Source organism: Dasypus novemcinctus, chromosome 24 (assembly GCF_030445035.2).
Source record: "Dasypus novemcinctus isolate mDasNov1 chromosome 24, mDasNov1.1.hap2, whole genome shotgun sequence".
Classification (NCBI taxonomy): Eukaryota; Metazoa; Chordata; class Mammalia; order Cingulata; family Dasypodidae; genus Dasypus; species Dasypus novemcinctus.
In genome coordinates, this window is record NC_080696.1 from 3836446 (window position 1) to 3860885 (window position 24440).

The following is a 24440-nucleotide window of genomic DNA, read 5'->3' on the forward strand; positions in this document are numbered from 1 at the left end:
CCTTACTCAAATTCTTCTAAAAAATTGAAGAGGAAGGAATGCTACCAAACTCATTCTGTGAAGCCAGCACCACCCTAATAACAAAGCCAAGTAAAGATGTTACGACAAAAGAAAGTTACAGACTACTGTTTCTCTAATAAATATAGATGCAAAATTCCTCAACAAGATACCTACTTACCAAATCCAAAAGCACATTAAAACATACATCACAATCAAGTAGGTTTTATCCCAGGTATACAAAGGTTGAACATAAGAAAATGTGTCAGTGTGATATGTACCACATTAATAAATTGAAGAAGAAAAGTATTATTTCAATAGGTGCATAAAAGGCATTTGAGGGAAGTGGATGAGGCTCAAGCAGTCGGGCTCCTGTTTACCTTATCGGAGGTCCAGGGTTTGATGCCCAGGCTCTCCTGCTGAAGGCAAGCTGGCCTGCACGGTGAGCTGCCCCACGCAGAATGCCGGCCCACGCAGGAGTGCCAGCCAATGCGGAGAGCTGGCACAGCAAGATGACACAAGAGACACAGAGGAGAGACAATAAGAGAGGTAGCAGAACAGAGAGCTGAGGTGGTGCAAGAGAATGATCACCTCTCTCCCACTCCAGAGGGTCCCAGGATCGGTTCCCAGAGCCGCCACCTAATGAGAATACAAGCAGAGTCAGAAGAACACGCAGCAAGTGCACACAGAGAGCAGACGAGGGAGAAGGGAGGAATAAATCTTAAAAAAAAAAAAAAAAGGTATTTGACAAAATACAACATTCTTGATTAAAACACTCTGAAAGATAGAGGACACTTTCTCAATATTATAAAGTTGCATATATCAAAAACCCACAGCTAACATTAGTATTCATTTGTGAAAGACTGAACGCTTTCCTGCTGAGATCAGGGACAAGACAAGGATGCCCACTCTCTCCACTGTTGTTTAATACTGTGCCAGAAGTTCTTTCTAGAGCAATTCGGCAAGGAAAAGAAATAAAAGGGAAGAAGTGAAATTTTCCCTCTTTGCTGATGACATGATCCTATACCTAGAAAATCCTGAAAAATCCACAGCAAAGCTATTAGAGCTAATAAACAAATTTAGCAAAGTGGACGATGCAAGATAAATATGCAGAAATCAATAGCTTTTTTTTTTTTTTTAAAGATTTACTTATTTAATTCCCCCCCCTCCCCTGGTTGTCTGTTCTCTGTGTCTATTTGCTGCGTCTTGTTTCTTTGTCCGCTTCTGTTGTCGTCAGCGGCACGGAAGTGTGTGTGGCACCATTCCTGGGCGGGCTGCACTTTCTTTCACTCTGGGCGGCTCTCCTTGTGGGCACACTCCTTGCGCGTGGGGCTCCCCTACGTGGGGGACACCCCTGCGTGGCAGGGTACTCCTTGCGTGCATCAGCACTGCGCATGGGCCAGCTCCACACGGGTCAAGGAGGCCCGGGGTTTGAACCACGGACCTCCCATGTGGTAGACGGATGCCCTAACCACTGGGCCAAGTCCGTTTCCCCAATAGCTTTTCTATTCATTACTAATGAGCAAACTGAGGAGGAAATCAGAAAAAAAAATTCCATTTACAATAATGACTAAAAGAATCAAATATTTAGGAATAAATTTAACTGAGGACATAAAGGACCTGTATTCAGAAAACTAAAACATTGTTAAAAGAAACTGGAGAAGACCTAAATAAATGGAAGGACATTTTGTGTTCATGGATTGGGAGACTAAATATCATTAAAATGTACCTAGACTGAGCTACAGATTTAATGCAATTCCGATAAAAATTCCAATAGCCTTCTCTGTAGAATCAGAAAAGCCAATTATCAAATTTATCTGTCAGGATAAGGGCCCCCGAATAGCCAAAAATATCTTTAAAAAGGAGTTTGGAGGACTCTCACGTCCTGACTTAAAGCATATTACCTGGCTACGTGGTAAAAACAGCATGGTACTGGCATAAAGATAGAGGCATAGACCAATGGAATCAAACCCAGAGTTTGGAAATAGACCTGCACATCTATGGTCAGGTGATTTTCAACAGAGCCATCAAACCACCCAGCTGGGTCAGAACAGTCTGCTCAACAAATGGTGCTGGAGAACTGGGTCTCCATAGCCAAAGGAAGGAAAGAGGACCCCTGTCTCACACCTTATCCAAACATTAACTCAAAACGGATCAAAGACCTGAATTAAAAACTTTACAACTCCTAGAAGAAAAGGTAGGGAAGCACCTTCAAGATCAAATGCAAATCAAGAATGTTCTACAAGATGTTAAGAATATGGTGATATTTGGGAAAGAGACAATGTAACTTATAGACAGTAGTTAATGTTGTAATGTTTTTGTAGCAAAGACAAGACCCTGTATTAATGCTAAAGGTCAACAGAAGAATATGGGGTTGAGTTTTATGAGATGGTGAATATGATCAAGCATTTTTTTTTCATTTTCATTAACGAGGAGACCTTGCCATGTCCTCTGATCTGTGCTCATTTAGGTATCTTTCTGAACACTGGAGGAACAATTGAGTTTGTTTTTAGGAGTAAATGAGATAAATGTGCCTGAACAGGATTTGTTTGAGTAAGGCTTCCCTAGTTTGTTAAGTTGCTTTTCGTCTGTTAGTTTATTTTTGAAGTTGAAATAAAGTTTACTTAAAAAAGAGAGAGACAGGGAAGCGGATGTGACTCAGGAGACAGGGCTTCCACCCACCATGTGGGAGGACCTGGGCTTGATCCCTGGGGCCTCCTGGTGGAAAAGAAGACGAGAAAGTGTGCCCGTGCGGTGAGCCAGTGCCTGTGCGGCGAGCCAGTGCCCGTGCGGCGAGCCAGTGCCCGTGAGGCGAGCCAGTGCCCGTGCGGCGAGCCAGTGCCCGTGCGGCGAGCCAGTGCCCGTGCGGCGAGCCAGTGCCCGTGAGGCGAGCCAGTGCCCGTGCGGCGAGCCAGTGCCCGTGCGGCGAGCCAGTGCCTGTGAGGCGAGCCAGTGCCCGTGAGGCGAGCCAGTGCCCGTGCGGCGAGCCAGTGCTGGCACGAGTGACTGCGAGTGCCCCCATGGTGAGCCAATGCCCACACAAGTGAGTCATGCAGCAAGATGATGACGCATCTAAAGAGACAAGGGCAGAGTCCAGGGGAAGCGCAGCAGAGACCAGGACCTGAGGTGGTGCAATCGACAGGGAACCTCTCTCCATGTCAGAGGTATCTAGGATCAAATCCCGGTGAATCCTAGAGGAGAAAAATGAGAAGAGAAGACAAAAAGAGAAATAGACACAGAAGACCACACAGCGAATGGACACAGACAGCAAAAACATCAGGGTGGGGGTGGGGGGGAGGAGGGGAGGAAGGAAAGAGCGAGAGTGACAGGTGGCGCTAGGAAGCCGGTCTCAGGTGGGCTCCTTCAGGCTGCTGCTGGTCTCCCCGGTGTCTTGGTGGTGACGGTGTCTTTGTGATGGTTCTCTGCCTCCTTTCCTTTCTCGCCCAGATCCCTCCCTTTTGCCCTTTCCTGGCAAGGAGGGGAGCTCAGATGAGGCGGTGTTTGCAGGACGCAGCTGGGTGCCCAGGAGGGCCCTGAAGGCCCTGGGGCCGGCACCCGCCTGCGCCTGCTCACCCTCTGCTCTCCACTCGGCCATCAGCTTGTGTGCTCTCCTTGACAGCAGGGTGGCCAGGTTTACGTGGACCCCCTTGGGCCGGGCCTTTGGGGGTGCGTCCGCATGCGCATTTGCCTCTGGAGCTTGCGCAGTCCTTGTGGCTTCACTGACGGGGTGGTGGATGTGACTTTCAGCACCCCAGAGAGGGGTTCTGATGCCCTGGTCGGGTGCAGCCGGACCGCAGAGGGGTCTGGAGGTGCTGCCGGGTTTCGGTGCCGCTAGGGGCAGGGGCAGGAGCAGGACGCGGCATGGCGGAGCTCAGAGGTTTCTCTTCGGGTGCCCCTGGAGAGCAGGACCCCTGCCAGACCTATGTGTCTGCCTGGACATGAGGGCCAGAGGCGCTTGGTGACGTGTCCAGAGCTGCTGGCTCGGCGTGGCTCTTGCCCTCTGCCCCTGCCGAGGCCAGCGCTGCGCCGGGGAGGGACTTTGGGCTCGCGCTGAGCTGTCTGACCAGCAGCCCCGCTCGGGCGTCGCCCCTGCTGCTGTCCTAGCACAGGTGCAGCTCTCCGGAGACGGCGCTCTCATCCTAGCCTGGCCACCATGAGGGCAGGGGCTGCGGGTCTCTTCACCACACCAGGAATTAAGTCTGTCTTCCTCCCGCCACCGTTCCGTCCACTGCTAAGTGATCAGTAAGCATCTGCTCTGTACAGCTGGGCGTGGGGATGGAAGGAGAACAAGATGGCATGTCAGCTGGGACACCGTCTCAACTCTCCCACTGAGTGCACACTGGCTGGCAGAGGGGAGAGGAAGGGGCCAGGCGTCCACAGACCACTGTGGGGAGCTGGGAGAGGGCTTCCCCGACAGTGACCTTCAGGCTGCCCTTGACGACGAGCAGGGTCCCCGGCCCAGGGCAGGTTGGGGACAGCTCTTGGGAGCAGCTCCGAGAGTGCTGAGTGGTCTTTCTCTGCGTTCTGTGAGACTAACGGGAAGTCCCAACTCTTTTCCTTCTGGGCTTCTGTGCAGAGGCCACTGCCTTGCCCGTGGGCTTCGCCCAGGGGCCTCTGCCCTCTCGAGGGCCGGCCCAGCGTATCTGTCTCCCGGCCAGGCAGGTGGGTGTGCTGAGCTGCTGACGATAGGGTCCTCCCTGCGGGTCTGCCAGGTGGGGGTCTCCCCCCTCCACAGCAGAGACTCCTTAAGCAGGGGGGGCATGCCAAGGGCCAGTGCTGGGTTGGCTGGGGCGGCACCTGCCGCCTGGCACAGATCTCCCAGAAAGAGCAGAGCCCCACCAGCTGCCTGTCGCCCCTGGGTCAGGAGTGCAGGGAGCTGGTGCTGCGCTCTGCCACGTGCCTCTGTGCCCACAAGGTGGTGTCTTTGGCGATGTGGCGGTTGTGCTGGGGTCGTGCTGCGCTTTGCTGGCCTCCCGCCATCTTTGCCTCCCCTCTCCTCTCGCCTTGCCTGCCCACCACATGCATCCCCTCAGTGTCTCCTAACGGAGGAACCTGTGTCGAGCTCCACCCAGGTACCACTAGCACCCCGGCGTGTGCAGCCCTGGACGTGCCGCGCTCCGGGAGGCTGTTGGAGCGTGTGCCTCTCCAGGCCCCTCCCTCCCCTCCTGGCCTGCGTGGGTGTGGCTGTCTACTCTGCCGCGGCGAGGCCGTGCGAGCGAACCCGGCTGAGGTTCCCTGGCCCGCTTCAGGCCCAGGGCGTCCCTCCAGACCTCACGAGGGCGTCCAGTGAAGGAGCCACGCCACTGCCCCTGCGTCTGCCGCCCTGTCCCTGCTCTCGCAGGCCCGGCGCAGCTGCTCTGCGTTCTCCACAGGGCCAGCCGTGGACTGTCAGGCGAATGGCCAGTCTCTCTCCCAGGCCTTGGCCATGCCTACTGGAGCCTTCTCTCCTTCCTCACGGATCTGCTTCTCTGTGTATTTACTTCCTGGGCTCCAGCATTAAACTCCCACATCAGAACTCTAACTCTCTCCTCTGCCTTGTTGTTTTCTCTGCGAGTCCCCCCACCAAGGGGGCAGGGACTCAACCTCGTGATGTGGCCCAATCAAAGCCTCAGTCATTGTTTAATCAAGTAAGAGTAAACCCTTGAACTCAGTACAGTCTAGTATGCCTTGAGGGACAGACCAGTTCACAGGCATAACCCAGTACCTATTTTCGGAATTCATGAACAATTCCATCCTGCCACAGCGGCATGGCTCTTCCCTGTGCTGGCATCAGCTCCTGGGTGGGGGCTGCAGCAGGGTGGGCTCGGGACTGGGCAGGCGGGTGCCTTTGTGCTCTGCGTGGCGGAGCAGCATGTGCCCCTCTGGAGGTGCTGGGGCGGGGGTGCTGCCGAGGGCAGGTGCCGCTCTCCAGCAGAGCCTGTGCCGTGGGGCTGCTCTGGCCCGTGCGGCTCCCCCTGGCCTCCCAGCGCGTTGGCCTCAGGAGTGGACGCAGCAGCTGGGCTTACCCTCTCCTGTGCTTCTGTTTCGCACTAGGAGCCAGAGGCAAAGGTGGATGGCGAGACGGCGTCGGATGGCGAGGGGCGTGCGGAACCCGCTGCCCCGCCCGCCTCTGCCGATGACACCCCGGAGGTCCTCAACAGGGCGCTTTGCAACTTGTCCTCGAGGTAAGCCCCCTGGGCGCAGGGCTCACAGGGCCTTGCCCTGTGTCCAAGGCCCCGGAAGACCCGTCCTCAGAGCCCGCTGGTTTACGGGTGCCGGTGGGTGGCCCTGACCTCGACCCCAGGCTCCCTGCTTCGCCCGGGGCTCCAGGAGCACGCGGCGGGCGCCAGCACAGTCCGGTACTTGCCTCAGTCTCCCTGCTCTGCCTGGGGCTCCAGGAGCACGCAGTGGGCGCCAGCGCAGTCCAGTGCTTGCCTCAGTCTCCCTGCTTCGCCTGGGGCTCCAGGAGCACGCGGCGGGCACCAGCGCAGTCCAGTGCTTGCCTCAGTCTCCCTGCTTCGCCTGGGGCTCCAGGAGCACGCAGTGGGCGCCAGCGCAGTCAGGTGCTTGCCTCAGTCTCCCTGCTCTGCCTGGGACTCCGGGAGCACGCGGCGGGCGCCAGCACAGTCCAGTGCTTCCCAGCGACTGGGCCTGCATCGGGTGACCAGGAGGGAGGGCAGCCCTGCCTGGGAGGCTCTGGGGCTTGAAGGGTGCCTGGGCCAAGGGGCGGTGGGCGAGGCCAGCTGGTGTGGAATATGGGGAGGTGGGTGTGGTGGGCGAGGTGGTGGGGGGGGGAGGTGGGCTGACCTAGAAGACGGGGTGGTGGAAGACACCCAGCTGATAGAGAATACGGGAGGTGGGGGGAGGTGGCAGTGGGGGGAGTCTTAGCAGGTGTAGAACACGGGGTGGGGGTGGTGGGGGTGGTGGGGGTGGGCGAGGCTCGGCTGATGATGCCTGCAGAGGAATCTTCCTGGGCTCTGTAGTTCACCGCTGGATTCTTCTCACTGCAGATCCCAAGAGTCTGGTTGAAGTTTAGTTTTCCCTTTCCTCTCTATTTTTTTTTTTAAATTTTATTCATTTTGTAAAAATATTACATTCAAAAAATATGAGGTCCCATTCAACCCCACCACCCCCACCCCCCACTCCCCCCCCCCCCCCCGCAACACTCACTCCCTTCATCATGACACATCCATTGCATTTGGTAAGTACATCTCTGGGCATCTCTGCACCTCATGGTCAGTGGTCCACATCATGGCCCATACTCTCCCATGTTCCATCCAGTGGGTCCTGGGAGGGTTTACACATCCATTACGAATAGGAAGAAATTGAAAAACATCAGCTCGGGTGAATCTAGGGGTAACATTTTTGGCCTCTGAGGATTTGGTTCTTTGAACACCCGCTATTTGGGTAGATGTCCCACAAACCTTACCTGACAGCGCCGCATTGGCGTGCTGCCTCGTGGCCCCTGGAAGGGCTGTGGTGTGCAGTGGCTAAGGACGCAGACCCTGGAGCACAGCCCCTGAATCCGCAGCCCGCCCTCCCCAGCTCTGCCCTCTCCACGCCTCCATTCCTCCTCCGTACGAGCCAGTTGTGAGACGAGAAGGCGCTGGCGTGCCTGCCTCCGGTGTGCTGGGTGCACGCTGCGAGCTGCGGCTCTCCTTTAAAGCTCCCAGCCCCTGTATGGCGCAGGGGCACCACACCAGAGGGTTCTGCCGCAGGAGGACCTCACGTGTCCTTCAGACCGAGGTGGCCGCAGGCACACCCGAGGAGCTTCAGAGGCAGAGGCACCGCGCGCCCTTGCGGGTCTCCGCCTAGGGCTCTCCCGTGGGCCGGGCACCGGCTCAGCAGGTGCCTTCCGGGCTGCTGATTGCTCTCTTCCTCCTGCCTAGATGGAAGAACTGGTGGGTGAGAGGCATCCTGACGCTGGCCATGATTGCATTCTTCTTCATCATCATTTACCTGGGACCGATGGTTTTAATGATGATCGTAAGTGCTGCTTGCACACAGTTTGCGTCCTGCTTCCCGTTTCCCCACAGACCCCGTCTTCTGTTGCCTCTGGGAGTCGGCAGGGGTCTGGGTGTCTCGGCCCTTCCCTAGAACATCCCCCTGCCCCAGCGGCCCTCCAGAGGGACCCCGCACGCGTCTCTTCGTTTCACAACGAGCTTTGTTACCCCAGCTTTGGGTGACGCGGTTTTGCTGGTGCCCTCGCTGTGCCTCTTCGATTTGCTTCTTGTTCTCCTGGGGCTTAGGTTCCCGTGAAGGAACCCCAGTCCACGGTGCTTTTCCCTCAGCCCCCGCCCCATCATGCTCAGGGTCAGCTTAGTGACAGCTGACCGCCGAGCAAAGCCGTTGCTGGGTTTCTGGTGTTTGTTTTCAAAATCTAAAGGGATAGGGATGGGCTGAGATCTTGGTGCTCCTAGAATAAAAAATTAATGGAAATAACAGGTATGTGTGTTTATTGGGGAGTTGGATCTACGTCCTGTGACGTGAGTGGCTGCATTGCTCTGTGGGATGGTGCAAGAGGGAAGGGTGGAAGAGAGCAGAGTCCCTGTGGGGCGGGCATTTTTCTTAAATAAAATGGCTTTTCTTGAAAGCCGTGACCTGTTCGTCTGGTTTCCTGCCCTGCAGGTGCTGTGTGTCCAGATCAAGTGTTTCCACGAGATCATCACCATTGGCTACAGTGTGTACCACTCCTATGACCTGCCCTGGTTCCGGACCCTCAGCTGGTGAGCCCTCCTGCCCAGCCTCGGGGGTGGGTATTGGCAGCGCTGGGGGGTGGGAGGCAAGGCGACAGCCCCCGACTGCTCAGCTCCGCTGAGGCCAGACCGCGGCTCCAAGAAATTAGCCTGGCCGCGTTTGCCTTGGAATTGGGGATCCTCGGGTGCTGCACTGTGACCCCCTGTTCCTGGAGCTCTGTTTTCCATGGGGGCTACCCGGCATCCCGCTAGCCTTGTCCGGAGGACGGAAGTCTTGGTGCTGGCTGCCGCCGCAGGAACTTGGCTTTCTCGTCTCTGAAACAGGCGCTTGGACTTGGTGGTTCTCAGACTGCGGCTCAGAGCCCTGGCTCCTCGGCGGGTCCTCGGTGCCGGAGTGGGCGGGCGGGGGCTCTGCGGAGGAGCTCTGCCCTCCTGCCCAGGCCGGGGCTCTGCTGCCCGGGGGGTCTTGCCCGGCTCGATGGCGGGAGACTGCACTCGCTCCCACCTCGGGTCCTGGTCTCGGTGCGGGGTGGCAGCTGCACCGTGCCTCTGCCGGGGTGTGTGCTCCGGCTTCGCCCCTCAGGCGCTCCGGTTGAGAGGGTAGAAGCAGGTGAAGCGGCAGCGGTCGTGAAAGGGTTATCTGTCAGCCAGGCTTCAGAGCAGGAGGTGCTTGGAGATTGGAGAGTAATTGGCCAGGTGAAGAGCAATTCCCCCTTGCTCTGGGAAGGCAGGGGGGTGGATCCCACGTTAGGCTGGGCAAGGTTTGTGAGGAAAAGCCTCCATGAGCAGTGGGCAAAAAACGGGCAGGTAGCGAGGATGACCCGGGCAGGGCACAGCTGGCAGTGGGGAGGCCACTGTGTTGATGGGCGGGGGCGGTCCTGCTGGACAGCGGGCGTGGGATGGGGCAGGCAGAGGGCATCGGGCATCTTCAGGCTCAGGTGCTCCTGATGAGCTTGGGAAGTGATAAACGGGGCAAAATCATAGGCCCCAGTTTGAATGGAGAAGAATGACAGCTGCCACCAGTTTCTGGACGAACGGCTCACCTGCGGTGCCACCAGAGGAGGTGCCGCTGCGGCCTGGCCCTCTGCTGCCCGGGGCGGCGGCGCCCTGGCCCTCTGCTGCTGGCCCTCAGCTGCCCGGAGCCGCGGCGGCCTACCCTCTGCTGCCCGGGGCGGTGGCGCCCTGGTCCTCTGCTGCCCTCTGCTGCCCGGGGCCGCGGCGCCCTGCTCCTCTGCTGCCCGGGGCCGCGGCTGCCTGGCCCTCTGCTGCCCGGGGCCGCAGCTCCCTGCTCCTCTGCTGCCCGGGGCTGCGGCCGCCTGGCCCTTTGCTGCCCAGGGCGGGACTGGCCGGCCTGTGACCTGGCTCTGTTCACAGGTACTTCCTCTTGTGCGTCAATTACTTCTTCTACGGGGAGACAGTGACCGACTACTTCTTCACTCTGGTCCAGAGGGAGGAGCCCCTGCGCATCCTCAGTAAATACCACCGGTTCATCTCCTTCACGCTTTACCTCACAGGTACGCCATCCGTGGATCCCCGCTGCTCACACCTGTCAGCCCCACGCGTGCTGGCAGAGGCAGGCGTCCCCGGTCACCCGGAAGGCTGAGCCTCGCCTCTGCCCGTGCAGAGCAGGGCTGGCCTTGGGCCCCGGCCGCGCTCTCCAGTCAGGGAAGCGGGGATGGGCCTGCGGGTGGGAGGAGCTGCAGCTGGGCCCCGTCCCTGAGAAGGGCACACGGGAGGGGTCCTCTCGGCAGAGCGCAGGGAGCCAGCAGCCGCAGGAACGCGGGCCTACAGCCCGGGGGCAGCTGTTCAGATGCGCACCGCGGTGGTGGAGGCGTCCAGGCCTAGAAGGCTGACCTCGGGAGGGGCGAGGGCAGGCGGACACTAACCTTTCTGGGTTTGAGTTCTTTTGTACTCTAGAAGTAAACTGTAGGGTTACTGTGAGGATTAAATCAGACTGATGAAAGGTTGACAAGCAGTAAAGTGCTATAGTAACGTAAACCAGTTATTCTAATAATGCTGGTTTTTTCAGAGTTGCCTTCCAGGCCCATTTGAGGCATGTGATAAATTCATTCTTTACTCTTAGCCGGCCTTGTTTTTGATCAGCTGGGGAGCAGCGGGGGGTGTGCCGTCAGTGGGGTACACAGGGTCCTTCCACTGGGGGCTGGGGCCTGCATAGCAGCCCCTCGCTGCGGTGAGTGTGGTGGGCCTCGCCTTCCTTCCTGGAGAAGGGGAGCTGCAGGCACCTTTACCCCTTCTGGTGAGCAGGCGAGGGAGGCACCCTGCCCCGGGACAGGGCTTTGCATCTTTCCTTAAAGGCCCAGCTGGTGGGTGTGGCATTTGGGGTCACGTGCTCGTCACGACCACTCAGGTCTGCTGCCGTAGCCATAGACAGTATCTAAACAAATGGGCATGCCTGTGTTCCAAGAAAACTTTATTCATAAAAGCAGCCAGCCGGCCTGGACATTGTTGGCTGACCCCTGTGCTCAGAGCAAAACCTTCCCTCCTGGTGATCGGCACCCTAAAGTGCTGTTCCCGCAAGGTTCAGCGTGCCTTGGGGTGGCTGTCTTGGAGCCACGCCCTCCTGCCTGACTCCCCCACTCGTGCACTGGTCAGCTGCTGCCAAGAAATGAGCCAGGGGCCTCCAGCACAGCTGCAGGCGGTGACTGGAGGACGAATGCAGGCTGTGACTCACTCTGCCCTCTCCTCCCTCCCCGCCCAGGGTTCTGCATGTTTGTGCTCAGCCTGGTCAAGAAGCATTACCGTCTGCAGTTCTACATGGTAAGGGAGACCCGTGCGCCACACAGTCCTTGGCTCCCGAGGCTCTGTGCAGAGACTCCACAGGCTTCTCGTCCTTTCGGCAATAAATCCGGGTGGAGCACAGCCGTTCCCCGTCACCTGGCACCAGAGCCTGGGGAAGAGCGCTCGCTTGGGTTCTGGGCGCCATCCCCGTCAGCCCACACAGCCTTCCTGGGCCTGAAGGCGGGCTGCAGGCGCGGCTCCAGGGGCTGCCCAGTGACAGCCTGCCTCAGGTCACCTGGCTCTCACCTCTTCCCTGAGCGCTCCCCTCCTCCCTGTGCGCTCCCCTCCTCCCTGCGCCCAGCACCCAGTAAAGGCTTGCTGAGAAAACGGGACGTGAGCACGGAGGGGCGCCCGTGGGAGCGGGTGTGCTGTCCTCCGGGGCCGCGGGGTGCTTTGGACGGGGCGTCTGGCTGGGGCACAGAGCGTGGCTCCAGAGCCCTGCTGCGTACCTCCTCAGCCCAGCGGCGCTGGCGCAGCTGCTCTTCCTGCCTGTGTCTTAGCGGCTTTCTCCTTGGTACTGACTGCCCTTTGCGGTTGCTCTCAAGCACACTGATAGGCAGAGCTGACCCTTCCTTCCTTCTCGTGCAGTTCGGCTGGACTCACGTAACGTTGCTGATCGTTGTGACCCAGTCACATCTCATTATCCACAACCTGTTTGAAGGAATGATCTGGTGAGTGGCGCTCGAGGGCTTTTCCTGGTGCTTTAGTGGTGCTTCCCCGTGCAGATCAGGCTCCCAGCCCTGCTGTCCCTCCTCGGGCTGCAGCAGGACCCCTGAAGGCATGCTGTATTAGTCAGCAAAGGGGCGCTGATGCAAAATACCAGAAATCGTTGGTTTTTATAAAGCGTATTTATTTGGGGTAGGAGCTTGCAGATACCAGGCCATAAAGCATAAGTTCCTTCCCTCACCAAAGTCTATTGCCACGTGTTGGAGCAAGGTGGCTGCCGACGTCTGCCAGGGCTCAGGCTTCCTGGGCTCCTCTCTTCCTGGGACTTGCCTCTCTCTGGGCTCAGCTGCTGTGCTCTCTCCACAAGGCCAGATGTACACTATTAGGTGAACTGCTTGTTTCTCTTCCAGGGCCTTTTTTCGTTCCTCGTAACCAAGTTCCTCTGTGTGTTTACTTCCTGGGGCTCAAAATCTCCAACCTCCCTTCTCTGTGGTGCAGTTTCTCTGTGAGTCTCTGCCCACCAAGGTCCAATCAAAGCCTTAATCATTATTTAAGCAAATAAAAGTAAAACCTCTGAACCCAGAGGAAAAGACCAGTTTACAAACATAATCCAATATTTCTTTTTGAAATTCATCAGTAATATCAAACTGCTATACTCCACCCTCTGAATTCCAAAAAGACATTACAATATTCAAGAATGTTAAATCAGTAACAATGAAAGTACAACATCCTATCACAATCAATTTAAAGAAATATGGTTTGTTTTGGGGCAAAGTCCTGTCTGGCTGTAGATCTCTAAAAATTTACAAAACATTTTTTCTGCTTCCAGTACACAAATGGATAAACAAAGGCTAAACATTTTCATTACCATAAGTAGAATTTGGGAGGGAAACATGAGTCATGGCTCCTCTGAAGTTCAGTAAATCTGCAGGACATGCTCAGTAGATGTCAAAGCCTGAGAGTCATTCTTAAGATGATGGTTTCTTCTCCTTGGGGCCACATGGGGACCCACCTTTTTCCACAGGCTTGCCCAACAGCCATTTTCTTGGCTCTACCCTCATCAGGCATCTGTTGGGGTGACTTCACTTCACCCAATCTTTGGGTTAGAGACTCACCCCCCTACTACAGTGAGGTGCAAGCAACATCCTGCCTAACCTTTGGCACACAGGCTCGACCCTGTTAGAGCAACGACTTGACCACCTGGCCTTCCCTAATCCACGGGCGCAGGCGCACCCCTCTCAGACCTGTGGGGTGCTGACCTTCACCGCCCAGTCCTTGGGGAACGTGCTCCACCCTCTCTACCCTGGGGCGGCAAAACTCTCTGAACATCAGGTGGGAACATCCACCCTCTTCAACTGCTGGGGCAGATTCACCCTCTCTGTACACATGGGTGGGGTTCCTCTCTTGGTCCAAGGCGATGTCTCAATTCCAGATCTCAGCTTCCATGGTTTTCCTCTTACAGCTGTTTCTCCTTCAGTCTCTCCTCTCCATGTCCCTTTTAGTCCAAGCTGACAATGGTTTTGTTCATACAGTTCTCTCAAAAAGCTTGTTGGTTTCGCATGCAGGAAGCAGGGGTCCAAGCCATCAGACAGTAAGACTTTTCCACAAGTCTTTCTGAGAAAACTGCATCTTCAATCCTGATTTACAAGTTCCAAGTTTAGTTAAGTCCTCCAGTGGGGCACTATCATTTGGGAGCTTGATTTCTGGAGGCTTGGACTTTCCAGAATCAGTTTCTGTTTCCTTTGTGCCCAACAGTTGCAGTTCTCAGCTTATGCCACTTGTCTAGCATTTTGCCGAAAGCTGCAAGCAGAAGCCAAGCCGCATTCTCCGAGTTGACTTTGGAAGGTTCTTCAGCTAAATGCCCAGACTTGCCATTTTCAAATTCTGCCTTCCATAAAACACCAGGAGTTAATCTTGCTAAGTTCTCTGCAACTTTAAAACGTGCATTACCTTTCTTCCAGTTTCCAATAATAGTTTTATCATTCACTTCTAAGGCATCATAAGTCTCTTTAGTGTCCATATTCCTACCAACAGTCTCTGCAAAGAAATTTCGGCCTTTTCTATCAAGCATCTCACAATTCCTCCAAAAAAGACCCTTTACCCATTTATAAAACTATTCTACCATTTTGGCAATTGCAAAAGCACTTCCCCACTCCTCGGTACCAAGTTTTCTATTAGTCAGCCAAAGGGGTGCTGATGCAAAATACCAGAAATTGGTTATTTTTAAAATAAAGGGTAGTTATCTGGGGTAGAAGCTTGCAGTTACCAGGCCATAAAAGATGAATTACTTCCCTCACTAAAGTTTTTTGCCACGTGTTGGGGCAAGATGGCTGTCAATGTCTGCCAAGAGTTCAGGTTTCCTGGGTTCCTCTCTTCCCAGGGCTTGCCTCTCTCCAGGCTCAGCTGCTCTGTTACCTCCACAAGGCCAGCTGTAGACTCTTGGATGAACGGCTTGTTTCTCTCCCTGGGGCCTTTTCTCTTTCCTCACAACCAAGTCCTCTGTGTGCTTACCTCCTGGTGCTCCAGCTCAAAAACTCCAATCTCCCCTCTCTGCAGTGCAGTTTCTCTGTGAGTCCCACCAAGGGGGCGGGGACGCAACAGCCTACTGATGTGGCACATTCAAACCCTTAAGCATTATTTAGTCAAGTAAAAGTGAAACCTCTGAATCCAGTACACTCTAATATGCCCAGAGGGAAAGACCAGTTTACAAACATAATCCAATGTGTCTTTTTGGAATTCATCAATAATATCAAACTGCTACAGTGGCTGAAAAGGTGTGCTGGGCCCACCCCGAGTCCTGACTCCACAGGCCTGGGCGGGGGCCTGAGTGTCTGTGTCTCTGGACGCCCCCACGTGCCGATGCTGGCTGGGGCCCTCACCTCAAGAGCCCCGTTCTAGACCGAAACATGCCATCAGTCAGGGTGCAGCATGGCGCAATGAGTTTGAAACCCTAGAGAAAAGTTTCATGATTCCTGGCAAGTGTAAACCAGTAAAAATCACAAGAAAATTCGAGGAGGCCAGTAACGACAGGAGAGCTTGGGAAACCAAAGAACTCCCCCCTGGAAAGGGAACCAGGGTCAGATCGGGTGACGCTGGCTCTAGCCGACCCTTCCTGCCTAACACCATGTGCCATGAGCATAAAGGGAGCAGGAGTGGCCACGGGCTGCTTTACGATCACAGAGACTTCGTTCTGATATTCAAGGGGGTAGCACCAGAATCTGGCAGTGTCCAAACAAGAATGCGTTACTGCCGCGTAGGTGGTGTTCCAGACATGCAGAGGCGGTTTCAGCAGGAGCTCTGTCTGCCTTGCTCGAAATCAGCAGGATGCCAGGAGAATAGGCAAAGGCATAGGAGATCCCAGACTGCCCCTGTGATGCTGGCTCTAGGCATGTTACGTTCAAAACGGCTGCAAGGACGCGGGGAGGTGCCAGGGCCTTCCCCCGCTCTTGGAGTGTCACAGATGAAGCCCTCATCCTTAGAGCCAAGCATAGCCTCTGGTTTTGCGGTGAAGAATGTTAAAAACTCAAGGTACTGATTTTCAGAATCAGCCTAGATAGGAGAGAGTACAGAGAATAGAGCAGAGGACACGCATGGAAGCTTTGACAAAGGAAACAGTGTCACAGGGAGTTGGGAGGCAGACGCGGTAAGGAGAGTGGCGAACGCGGTAAGGAGAGGACACGTGCTCAAGCCCTCCTTCAGCAGGCATGGAAACCAGCTTCCTCCCTCCCCAGAGCTGCCAGACCCAGGTCGACGGGGAGAGTCTCAGAAAATCCTGCCGAAAGTGACGGGCCAGGAAGTCGAGATCAGGTCTCTTATGTTAAGCAGTAATAGAAGAACAAAAAAATGAACGAAAGAGTGGGAGTGAAGAGAGGAGGGAGGGGGCACAGGTGCTGAAAGCACCCCTTTCCCTGGTGGGGTGACGGGTGAGCAGGGGCGGCTGAGCGAAGGTAGCTGAGCAGGTGGTTTGCTGTCAGTGCGTCCAGAGAAAGGTACGGCTCGTTAGGCTAGTGATACAGACATAAGAGCAAGCCAATCAGGTCATAGACATGCAATGTGTTTAGGTTAGATTCTACTAGAAGAAGAAAAAAATGATTAAAGCAGTTATTTTTGGTAACAGGTGGGGGAAGAAGGAAAACTTACTTTTTCATTACAGTTTGAATTTGTATAATACACACATATAATTTTATAATGTAAAAAGAACAGAAGACATTGCAGAATGTTAGCTCCATTAATTAGTACTCATCCAGTAAACATTTCAGTTCTGCTGTGCGCCAGGTATTAGGTGATAGGTTTGGCTTTTGTTTGTTTTTTTTAAGATTTATTTCTACGCCCACCCCATTGTTTGCATTTGCTGTCTGCTCTTGGTGTCTGTTCGTTGTGTGCTCATCTTTTTTTTTAGGAGACACTGGGAACCGAACTGGGACCTCCCATGTGGGAGGGAGGTGCCTGATGGCTTGAGCCACCTCCACTCCCCGCTTGTTGTATCTCTCATTGTGTTTCCTTGTTGTGTCTCTCTGTTGCATCATCTCATTGCATCAGCTCGCACTCTTGTCTTTAGGAAGCACCAGGAACTGATCCCGGGACCTCCCTTGTGGTAGGCAGGTACCCAACTGCTTGAGCCACATCCACTTCCCTATTTTATTTTTTGTTACTTATTTCCTAATAGACCTCAAGTACTTGGGGGTTATTTTGGTGCTAGGGTCTGCATCTGGGGTTGTTCTGGGGCTTTCGAGGTGCCGTGTTGGGTTGACCCTTCCTTTGCTTTGCCGACTAGGTTCATTGTCCCCATCTCCTGTGTGATCTGTAACGACATCATGGCCTACATGTTCGGCTTTTTCTTTGGTCGGACCCCGCTCATCAAGGTCAGTAGATTACTCTAAAGTGAGGCGTGGCGGGGAAAGGTGGCACTTCCCACGGACCAGCGCGCCAGCCTGGGAAGCAGAGGGGACGCCCAGCTGGCATGGACGGTGGCCACGTCTTCACGTCATCTTGGCGAAAGGCTCGGCTCACTGGAGCTGGAGGCCAAAAGAGAACGTCGCCAACCACTCCTAGGGAAGAAGAGCTCGTAAAGGAAACATTTCTGCAGATTGTAGAGGCGCGTTTGGGGGCTTTGGTCTAGATTTGAATGTTGTCGTTTAATTAGTGTACTGTTTCTAAAACATACTTAAAATATTTGCACGACCAGCTGAAACACAGAAAACCGTGGGGTTAGAGAGGGGCCAGGAGCCCACGCTGGGGGCCTTTCAGGAGGAGGGCGGGCCCGTGCGCCCCAGCAGAGGCTCTGCTACGAGGCGGGCTCTGGAGCCGGCGCGGCCGTGCCCTCTGGCTGAGCGCCTGCCCTCTGTCCACAGCTGTCCCCGAAGAAGACCTGGGAAGGTTTCATCGGCGGCTTCTTCGCCACCGTGGTGTTCGGCCTTCTGGTAGGTGCTGGCTCCTGACCCCAAGGCAGGCCCCGTCCTGCTGGGTGGCGGCCTGCGTGCAGGGGCCCGCACGACAGCCACCCGTCCCCGGCTGTTCTGGCCCTCCGGGCATCAGGCGAGGGTCTTGGCAGCTGAAGAGCAGGGTGCGGGCGTCGGTGCCCCCTCTCGTGCCTCGGTGGGCAGGATGCCCTCAGCGGGCAGCGTTCTCGCAGGGTCAGGGCGAGGTTGGGGTGGGGCTGTGCCCGCTCCCGGAGGGAGCACTCTCTCCTGCTTCCAGCCCTCCCGCCAGCCTGTCTCCTCTTGGGGTCTCGGCCTTCTCCACCTGCCCCTTCCTGGCTGGCCGCCCTCACTGGGCCGCTCCCCGCCGTTACCGCTGAGTAGGGTCCTGAGTGCAGGATCCGTCAAGTCTTCCCCGGGTCCCGTAGGCCTGGCGTAGGGGCGAGTGCGCACGTGCGCGTGGCGTGCCTCGTGCTCAGGTGCGACGCGAGGCGCACACGTGAAGACGCGCCCCTGACGGCGCAGGCGGCCTGTGGCCCGTCCAGGCCGGCTGGACCTGCCCCTCTGCTATGTCCTTCGTCCTCAGCTGTCCTACGTGATGTCTGGGTACAGATGCTTCGTCTGCCCCGTGGAGTACAGCAGCGACACCAACAGCTTCACTGTGGACTGTGCGCCCTCCGACCTGTTCCGCCTGCAGGACTACGGCCTTCCCGGGGGGCTCCAGGCGGCCACCGGCTGGGTACGGTCAGGTGGAGCTGGGCCTCGTGGCCAGCGCGGGAGCGGCCCGGGGCCTCGTGGGGACACAACCAGGGAGGGCACCCCTGCCGCTGCTCGGCCTTCCCCTGTTTGAAAACAACCACCACACATGGACACTGGCTCCCTCCCTCCCCAGGACGGAGGTCACTGTTGGGGTCATTTCGTGGTGAGGGCCGGAGGGGAGACCTTTTGGGACCTGGTGGGCGAAGCCGCTGGCACCTTAGCGCAGGCCAGGTAGCGCCTCCAGCTGTAGTGGGAGTCGCCAGATTCTTCATGCCACACACTTGCAGTAAAAAAAAAAAAAGCATTTGTTAAAAGAAAGCAGCCCCATTTAAGAGTGTCTTACTAATTTTATTAAGTCTTGACTCTTGAATACTCACCTTTATGATATTTTGGATACCAGAATGGACAGCCTTTATAACGTGCCCTGACACGTGTGCAGGTAGGTGCTTGGCTAAGGAGAAGCACCTGCACAGCCATGTGAGTTGGGGGCTGAGCCAGCTTTTTTCTAGGAGCATAGTTTTTACTTGAAAACAACTGACAAGCCATGGTTATTCACACGTGGGTGGCTGGCCGACATTGTCTTGAAAATGCGTGAAGTAAGCCTTCCCACCGAGGAACACAACTGATAGTACTTGCTGCCAGTGATACGTTTGGCATTCAAATGGGAAATAGAATTTTAGGAAACTTGTATCTGCCACTTTGAGCTTGACAGCTTCCTAATAGTTAAAGACTTCCTCATGAAACCTGTGGTGATATTAACATAATTTTTTTTTGACATTGTGTAGTGAATTTTTTTTTCCACTACCAATCTCTAATTGGGAGATGTATGGAACTCAGTGAACCAGTATTTTCCAAATACCCAGAGTACTGTGTTCAGTAACCTTGGGTAAAGCTCCATTCAGAGGGCTGAGCAGGCTGGTGTCAGCGGGACAGCAGAAGGTTCACTGAGGGGTTTCGGATTCCACAGTGCACCTGAATTAACTTCCGCTTGTCAGGTGTTGGAGTAGTGTCAAAGAATACCCACAGTGATCTGAAATGCCGGCTAAAATAGTCTTTTATCAGCTGCATATCTGTAATCTCTATAAAGCTGGACTTTCTTCATACGTTTCAACCAAAACAACAGATTGAACACAGAATTACCAAATTACAAAATGAAAAAAATCCATTCTCACGCTTCTTACTAATTAAAAAAAAAATCAAGTTAGCTTCGGAGCAGCTATCTGTGTTACTGCGTCGTCGGCTGGGCTTGCGGCGTCCCGACTCGCTTCGTTGTATTCTTCTTAGAGAACAGTCCGGATGTACCCGTTCCAGATCCACAGTATCGCCCTCTCCACCTTCGCCTCGCTCATCGGCCCCTTCGGGGGGTTCTTTGCAAGTGGATTCAAACGAGCCTTTAAGATCAAAGTAGGAGAACCACCCTTCCGTGTTGTCGTTGTCGCTCCCCCCGGGTCCCTCTCCGCCCTCAGCCCTGACTCCTGGCCTGTGCTCTTCCTGGCCTGTGCCGGGACCTGGGGCGTCAGATGCTCAGGCTGAGGTTTCAGTTGGTGTTCACGCACTTTTCTGCGGAAGGGCCGTGTCCTGTCTTGCCCGGCACTCCCCTTTCCCTTGACCTCGGCTCCTGGAGGCGGTAGCTGGGCGTGGGGCGGGACGGTCAGGCTGGCCTTGGCCGCCGGCTGCCCAGGCTCACAGTCCTGCCGCCGCCAGGACTTTGCCAACACCATTCCCGGCCACGGGGGCATCATGGACCGCTTTGACTGCCAGTACCTGATGGCCACTTTCGTCAACGTCTACATCGCCAGCTTCATCAGGTATGGCGCTGCCGCGGCGGGACCAAGGGGGATTCTCAGTCTGAGGACATTCTAGAATTGTCGCATTTCGAAGTTGAAGTAAAAAAGCGTTCCAGACATGGGTGCGGCTTTCAGGGAGGGGCTCCCCGTGCCTCACTGCCCGCTATTAGCACAGGGAGCCCAGGGGGGCAGTGCCGGGACAGCCGGGCCTGGAGGAGGGGGCTCCCGCCCACGGCCGTGCCCCCCACTCTGTTCCAGGGGCCCCAACCCGAGCAAGCTGATCCAGCAGTTCCTCACCCTGCGGCCGGACCAGCAGCTGCACATCTTCAACACGCTCAAGGCTCACCTGATGGACAAGGGGATGCTCGCGGCCGCTGCGGAGGACGAGTAGGGCCGGAGAGCCGGCGCAGGACCGAGCAGCGGAGGTTTCCAGGCCGAGCCCGGCGGCTGTGGCCTAGATGACGACAAGGCGACCGCTCACTTTTTTTTTTAATAGTGATTTTTCATTGTGAGTTTTTAAAAAAACCTGTATATACAGTCTGTGTTTATGATTTGGGTTAAGTGAGTAAACGATGGCTTTGAGTTAGAAAGATGTCACGGGATAAAACCGTTTGGGCTTTTTAAACAAACACTGATGACCCAGAAGACGGTGTCCCCCAGCGTGGGAGCGTCTGCTTGGTGGTTCCAGCGCCGCCAGGGGAACGGTTCTGGGCTCAGCAGGGGCAGGGGAACCTGCCCGAGTGGACAGTGCGCGGCGTGGCCGACTGCTGCCCTGGACAGCTGTCACCTGCCGGCTTCTCGGGAACCCTTGCCTGGTGGCTTTGGGAGGTTGCCTTCTGCTAGGCTGGAGGGATGAGGCATGTTGATCAGAAGCATTTTACCTGCACCCGTATTCTGCAGCATGTAAGCCCTGCTTTATGACTTCGTTTCACCTTATTTTATCACAGGCTGAAGGAAGGTTTCCGTTTTTGAAAGCACGAAAAATTATAATTTCCTGGAAAAAAAGAACACTGTACTATTTCACATGCAGGCAGTCGGCTGTCCCGTAAGCGAGCTCTCCCTGCATATCTAGGCTCAGGTGTCCTCCGAGGGGCAGCCCGCCGACTGGTTTCAGGCAGGCGGCTGTTGACGTGGGAGCGGCAGACTTGCTGCGGCTTTTCCCGGGAGCACTCCCAGGAGGCGGGGGGCAGGGGAAGTAGCTTCCGGTCTGCGCACCCTTTGTCCCGCCCACCATTAGCTGCTGTGTTGCATATGTCAGGTGTGTGTCCGTGTGTCTGTGTTTAAAAATCCCTTATTTCTTATAGTGGTTTCAATTGTACCATGACTACCCTTTCACCACCAAGTCCTGCTTAAAACTGTGGCAAACCTAACTTGATGAGAAGTTGAATACTCTGAAGATTAAATGTATACTTTTTATATACTGTGACCAGTTTAAAGGTAGTTTGTGTTTCACTATTTTACGGGGGGACCTTTTTTTGTAAACTGTGATTTATTGTTTCTTCCCTAATTCCAGGAGTGAGACTGACTTTGGGAAGACAAGTCAGTCACGTGTAGAAGCACTGGGTGCTGTGCTGGGTGCTCTGAGCCGCGGGGCTGCCGGTGCCCGTGGAGGCGGAAGCCTGGCACTCGTGGGCTGTGCTGCAGTCGCCCGAGCTCTGGGGGCTCAGCGAGTGCAGGCCCCGCAGCGTACGCAGAGGCTTGCGCCCACAGGTGGCTGCAGGGCGTCTGCGCAGCGGTTGCAATACCTTCTTTCTCCTCCGCTTCTGCTTCCGTTGCAGTCTAGTGGCTTTTCTTTGAGGTCCAAGACCCTCTTGGAAAGAGACTGTTCTCACACGGGGCTTCGTGCAAGCCGTGTGCCCCTGGGCGGGCCCTCGCGCAGCCTTTGCTGGTTCTGGCCGAGCAGGTGCCTGCCCGGAGGCCGTGCGGGTCTTGGGCTCTGTCCTGCCAGGGCGGGGGCCTCGGGCCTTCCTAAACGCTCGTCCCAAGACACCAGCTCAGAGGTGAGGAAACGGGTGGTTTTCTTTTTTCTTTATTATTTTTTTTTAGGACGTTCTGGGGCTTGAGCCCAGGTCCTCGTCCATGGGAAGCAGGTGCTCGCCCACGGAGCTCCGCCCGCTCCCGGTGTCCTCTAGTTGGAGAAGGGGCGTGGAGCCCCAGGCCCGACGCACAGGGTGCCTGGTGGGCCCCGAGCTGCCGCAGGGTGGGCCCCCGCCGGCACCCGCCTTCGAGGAGGACTGCCTGTGCGATTGCCGCGCAGGGCCCTGTGGGAGCGGCTCCTGGGAACTGGAATTGGAGGTGGAGGTGGAGGTGGGGAGCCACTGGGTCCTCCCCCAGAAAGGCCAGCCCTCGCCTGGTTTTCTCCTGGGTCCCCGGGGATTTCTGAACTAAGGTGTTTCCAGTGCCAGGGCCGGGGCTCCAGCGCCACCCTGTGGCCCTGTGTGTGTACAGCACGTTGCCTGCATCCCCTGGTTATGTCTTTCAGACGTTTCACTTAGAGATGCCCTGTGAGGGGTGACTCACGTGTGCTGTGTCACTCTTACTGATTGGCCTGATTGGCTTCAGGTCCTTTCCCCCCCGCAAATAAAACGTGAAACAGTCGAAGCTGTGCGTGTGCCCTGCCTCGTGAGCCCACTGCCGTCGCCTGTGCCTGCTTTCGAGCTCATAAACGCCATGCTCTCCCGTCCACAGGGTCGTGTCCCTCGTTTGCGCCGTGTGCGGGCTAACAGCAGCCTTCCGAGGTGCTGGGTTCTTGGCACCGTGGGGAAGCTGAGGGCAGAGAAGGGCCAGGCCACCTCAGCCCTGTGGTGGAGTCGAGACGCCCTCGTCCCTGTGCTGGCCGCTGGATGAGGCCAGGGCCTCTCCCACCCATGGCCTGGGGAAGTGGCCTGAGTGCACCTAAAAGGTCACGGCATCTCTTTTCTCAAACTCAGGAGGCCTGACCTGTAGTCCAGCTGGAGCTTCAGTCGCTCTGGCCACATACCTGGTGAAACGAGAGGGAGAGCAAGGGGTCCCGTAGGCCGGGAATACCCGCAGCCGCCTGACCTGGTCTTCCCTTGGTGTGGGCGTGCCGCCCCCTTCCCCACTCTCCGGGCGGAGCCCCTCCAAGGCAGCCCGGGCTGCTTGGCTTGGTTTACTCTTTTTTTCCTTGTCCATTCTGTTCCCTACCTTGGGCATTTGAGTTTCCATGGTGTACCTGCATTTAAGATATCTTCTCTATGGCAAGCAGATTTGACTCAGCTGAGAGAGTGTCCATCTACCACATGGGAGGTCCGCAGTTCAAACCCCAGGCCTCCTGACCCATGTGGAGCTGGCTCACGAGCAGTGCTAATGTGCGCAAGGAGTGCCGTGCTACACAGGGGTGTCCCCTGTGTAGGGGAGCCCCACGCTCAAGGAGTGCACCCTGTAAGGAGAACTGCCCTGTGTGAAAAAAATACATCCGGCTCAGGAGTGGCGCTGCACACATGGAGAGCTGGTGCAGCAAGATGACACAACAAAAAGAAACACAGATTCCCGGTGCCGCCGACAAGAATACAAGCAGACACAGAAGAACACACAGCGAATGGACACAGAGAGCTGACAACTGGGTGGGGGGGACGGGGAGAGAAATTTAAAATATTTACTCTTAGTGCTGTACAATTGCATATGTGTGCTTGCAACTAATCTGATTTTAGAAGACATGAAATAAAACTTTTAACCACACAGGTGGACTTTGAAACCATTTTTATAGTAGCATCCCACACTGGGCTTTTCTCCTCACTTGACCTAAATTATGCAAGATTCCAGAATATATATGTATCTTAAGGGAGACTTTGCAGACCCTGTGAATCGAGCCTGCCTTGGGTGAGTAGCCTGGGCGCTTGGGGCTGACCCTGGGATCTCTGAATTCCCGTCTTGAGGATGATGCTGCGCTCCCAGAGGGCTCCAGGCCCTTCCTCCTGTGGGTGGAGGGGGATGAGGGAGGATGCGAGTGACTTGGGGCAGAGAGTGGCGAGGCTTCTGGGGAAGTCCGCTTGGCCCCGAGGCTTGGGTGCGGGGCGCTTTCTCAGCTCGCGGGGCTTATTCCCAGCGGGGAGGTGGCATCGCTCCTCGAGGCCGTCCCTGCCTGCTGCGAAATCGCAATGGCCTTGGAGCTGCTCGTGCTCGCCTGCTTGTCGCCGTGGGGCGTGGGGAGGGAGCTTCATGACCAGGCCCTCGCTTCAGGTCCTGTTGTAGCACGGTCAGCGGAGGCAGCGCCCGCAGACGCAGCTATCCAGGTGCCCGTCGTGGACGCGCCGCCAGCCAGTGGCCCTGGACGGCTGGTCTGGTCCCGGGCTCAGAAGAGGCCCCCAGGCCCCCAGGTC

General features: G+C 56.0%; 1 protein-coding gene across 1 annotated transcript in view; it reads left to right on the forward strand.

The window, feature by feature from the left end:
- Window positions 1-23799, forward strand: part of CDS2 (CDP-diacylglycerol synthase 2) — a 72021-nt gene extending 48222 nt beyond the window's left edge. Inside the window, exons 2-13 of the mRNA XM_058287516.2 lie at window positions 6031-6161; window positions 7866-7962; window positions 8605-8702; window positions 10047-10186; window positions 11392-11450; window positions 12060-12142; window positions 16912-16999; window positions 17489-17557; window positions 18141-18293; window positions 19598-19717; window positions 20018-20121; window positions 20359-23799. Coding sequence (XP_058143499.1) covers window positions 6031-6161; window positions 7866-7962; window positions 8605-8702; window positions 10047-10186; window positions 11392-11450; window positions 12060-12142; window positions 16912-16999; window positions 17489-17557; window positions 18141-18293; window positions 19598-19717; window positions 20018-20121; window positions 20359-20491 — 1275 coding nt within the window. The 3' untranslated portion in view covers window positions 20492-23799. The remainder of the gene's footprint in view (window positions 1-6030; window positions 6162-7865; window positions 7963-8604; window positions 8703-10046; window positions 10187-11391; window positions 11451-12059; window positions 12143-16911; window positions 17000-17488; window positions 17558-18140; window positions 18294-19597; window positions 19718-20017; window positions 20122-20358) is intronic.
- Window positions 23800-24440: the final 641 nt, after the last annotated feature.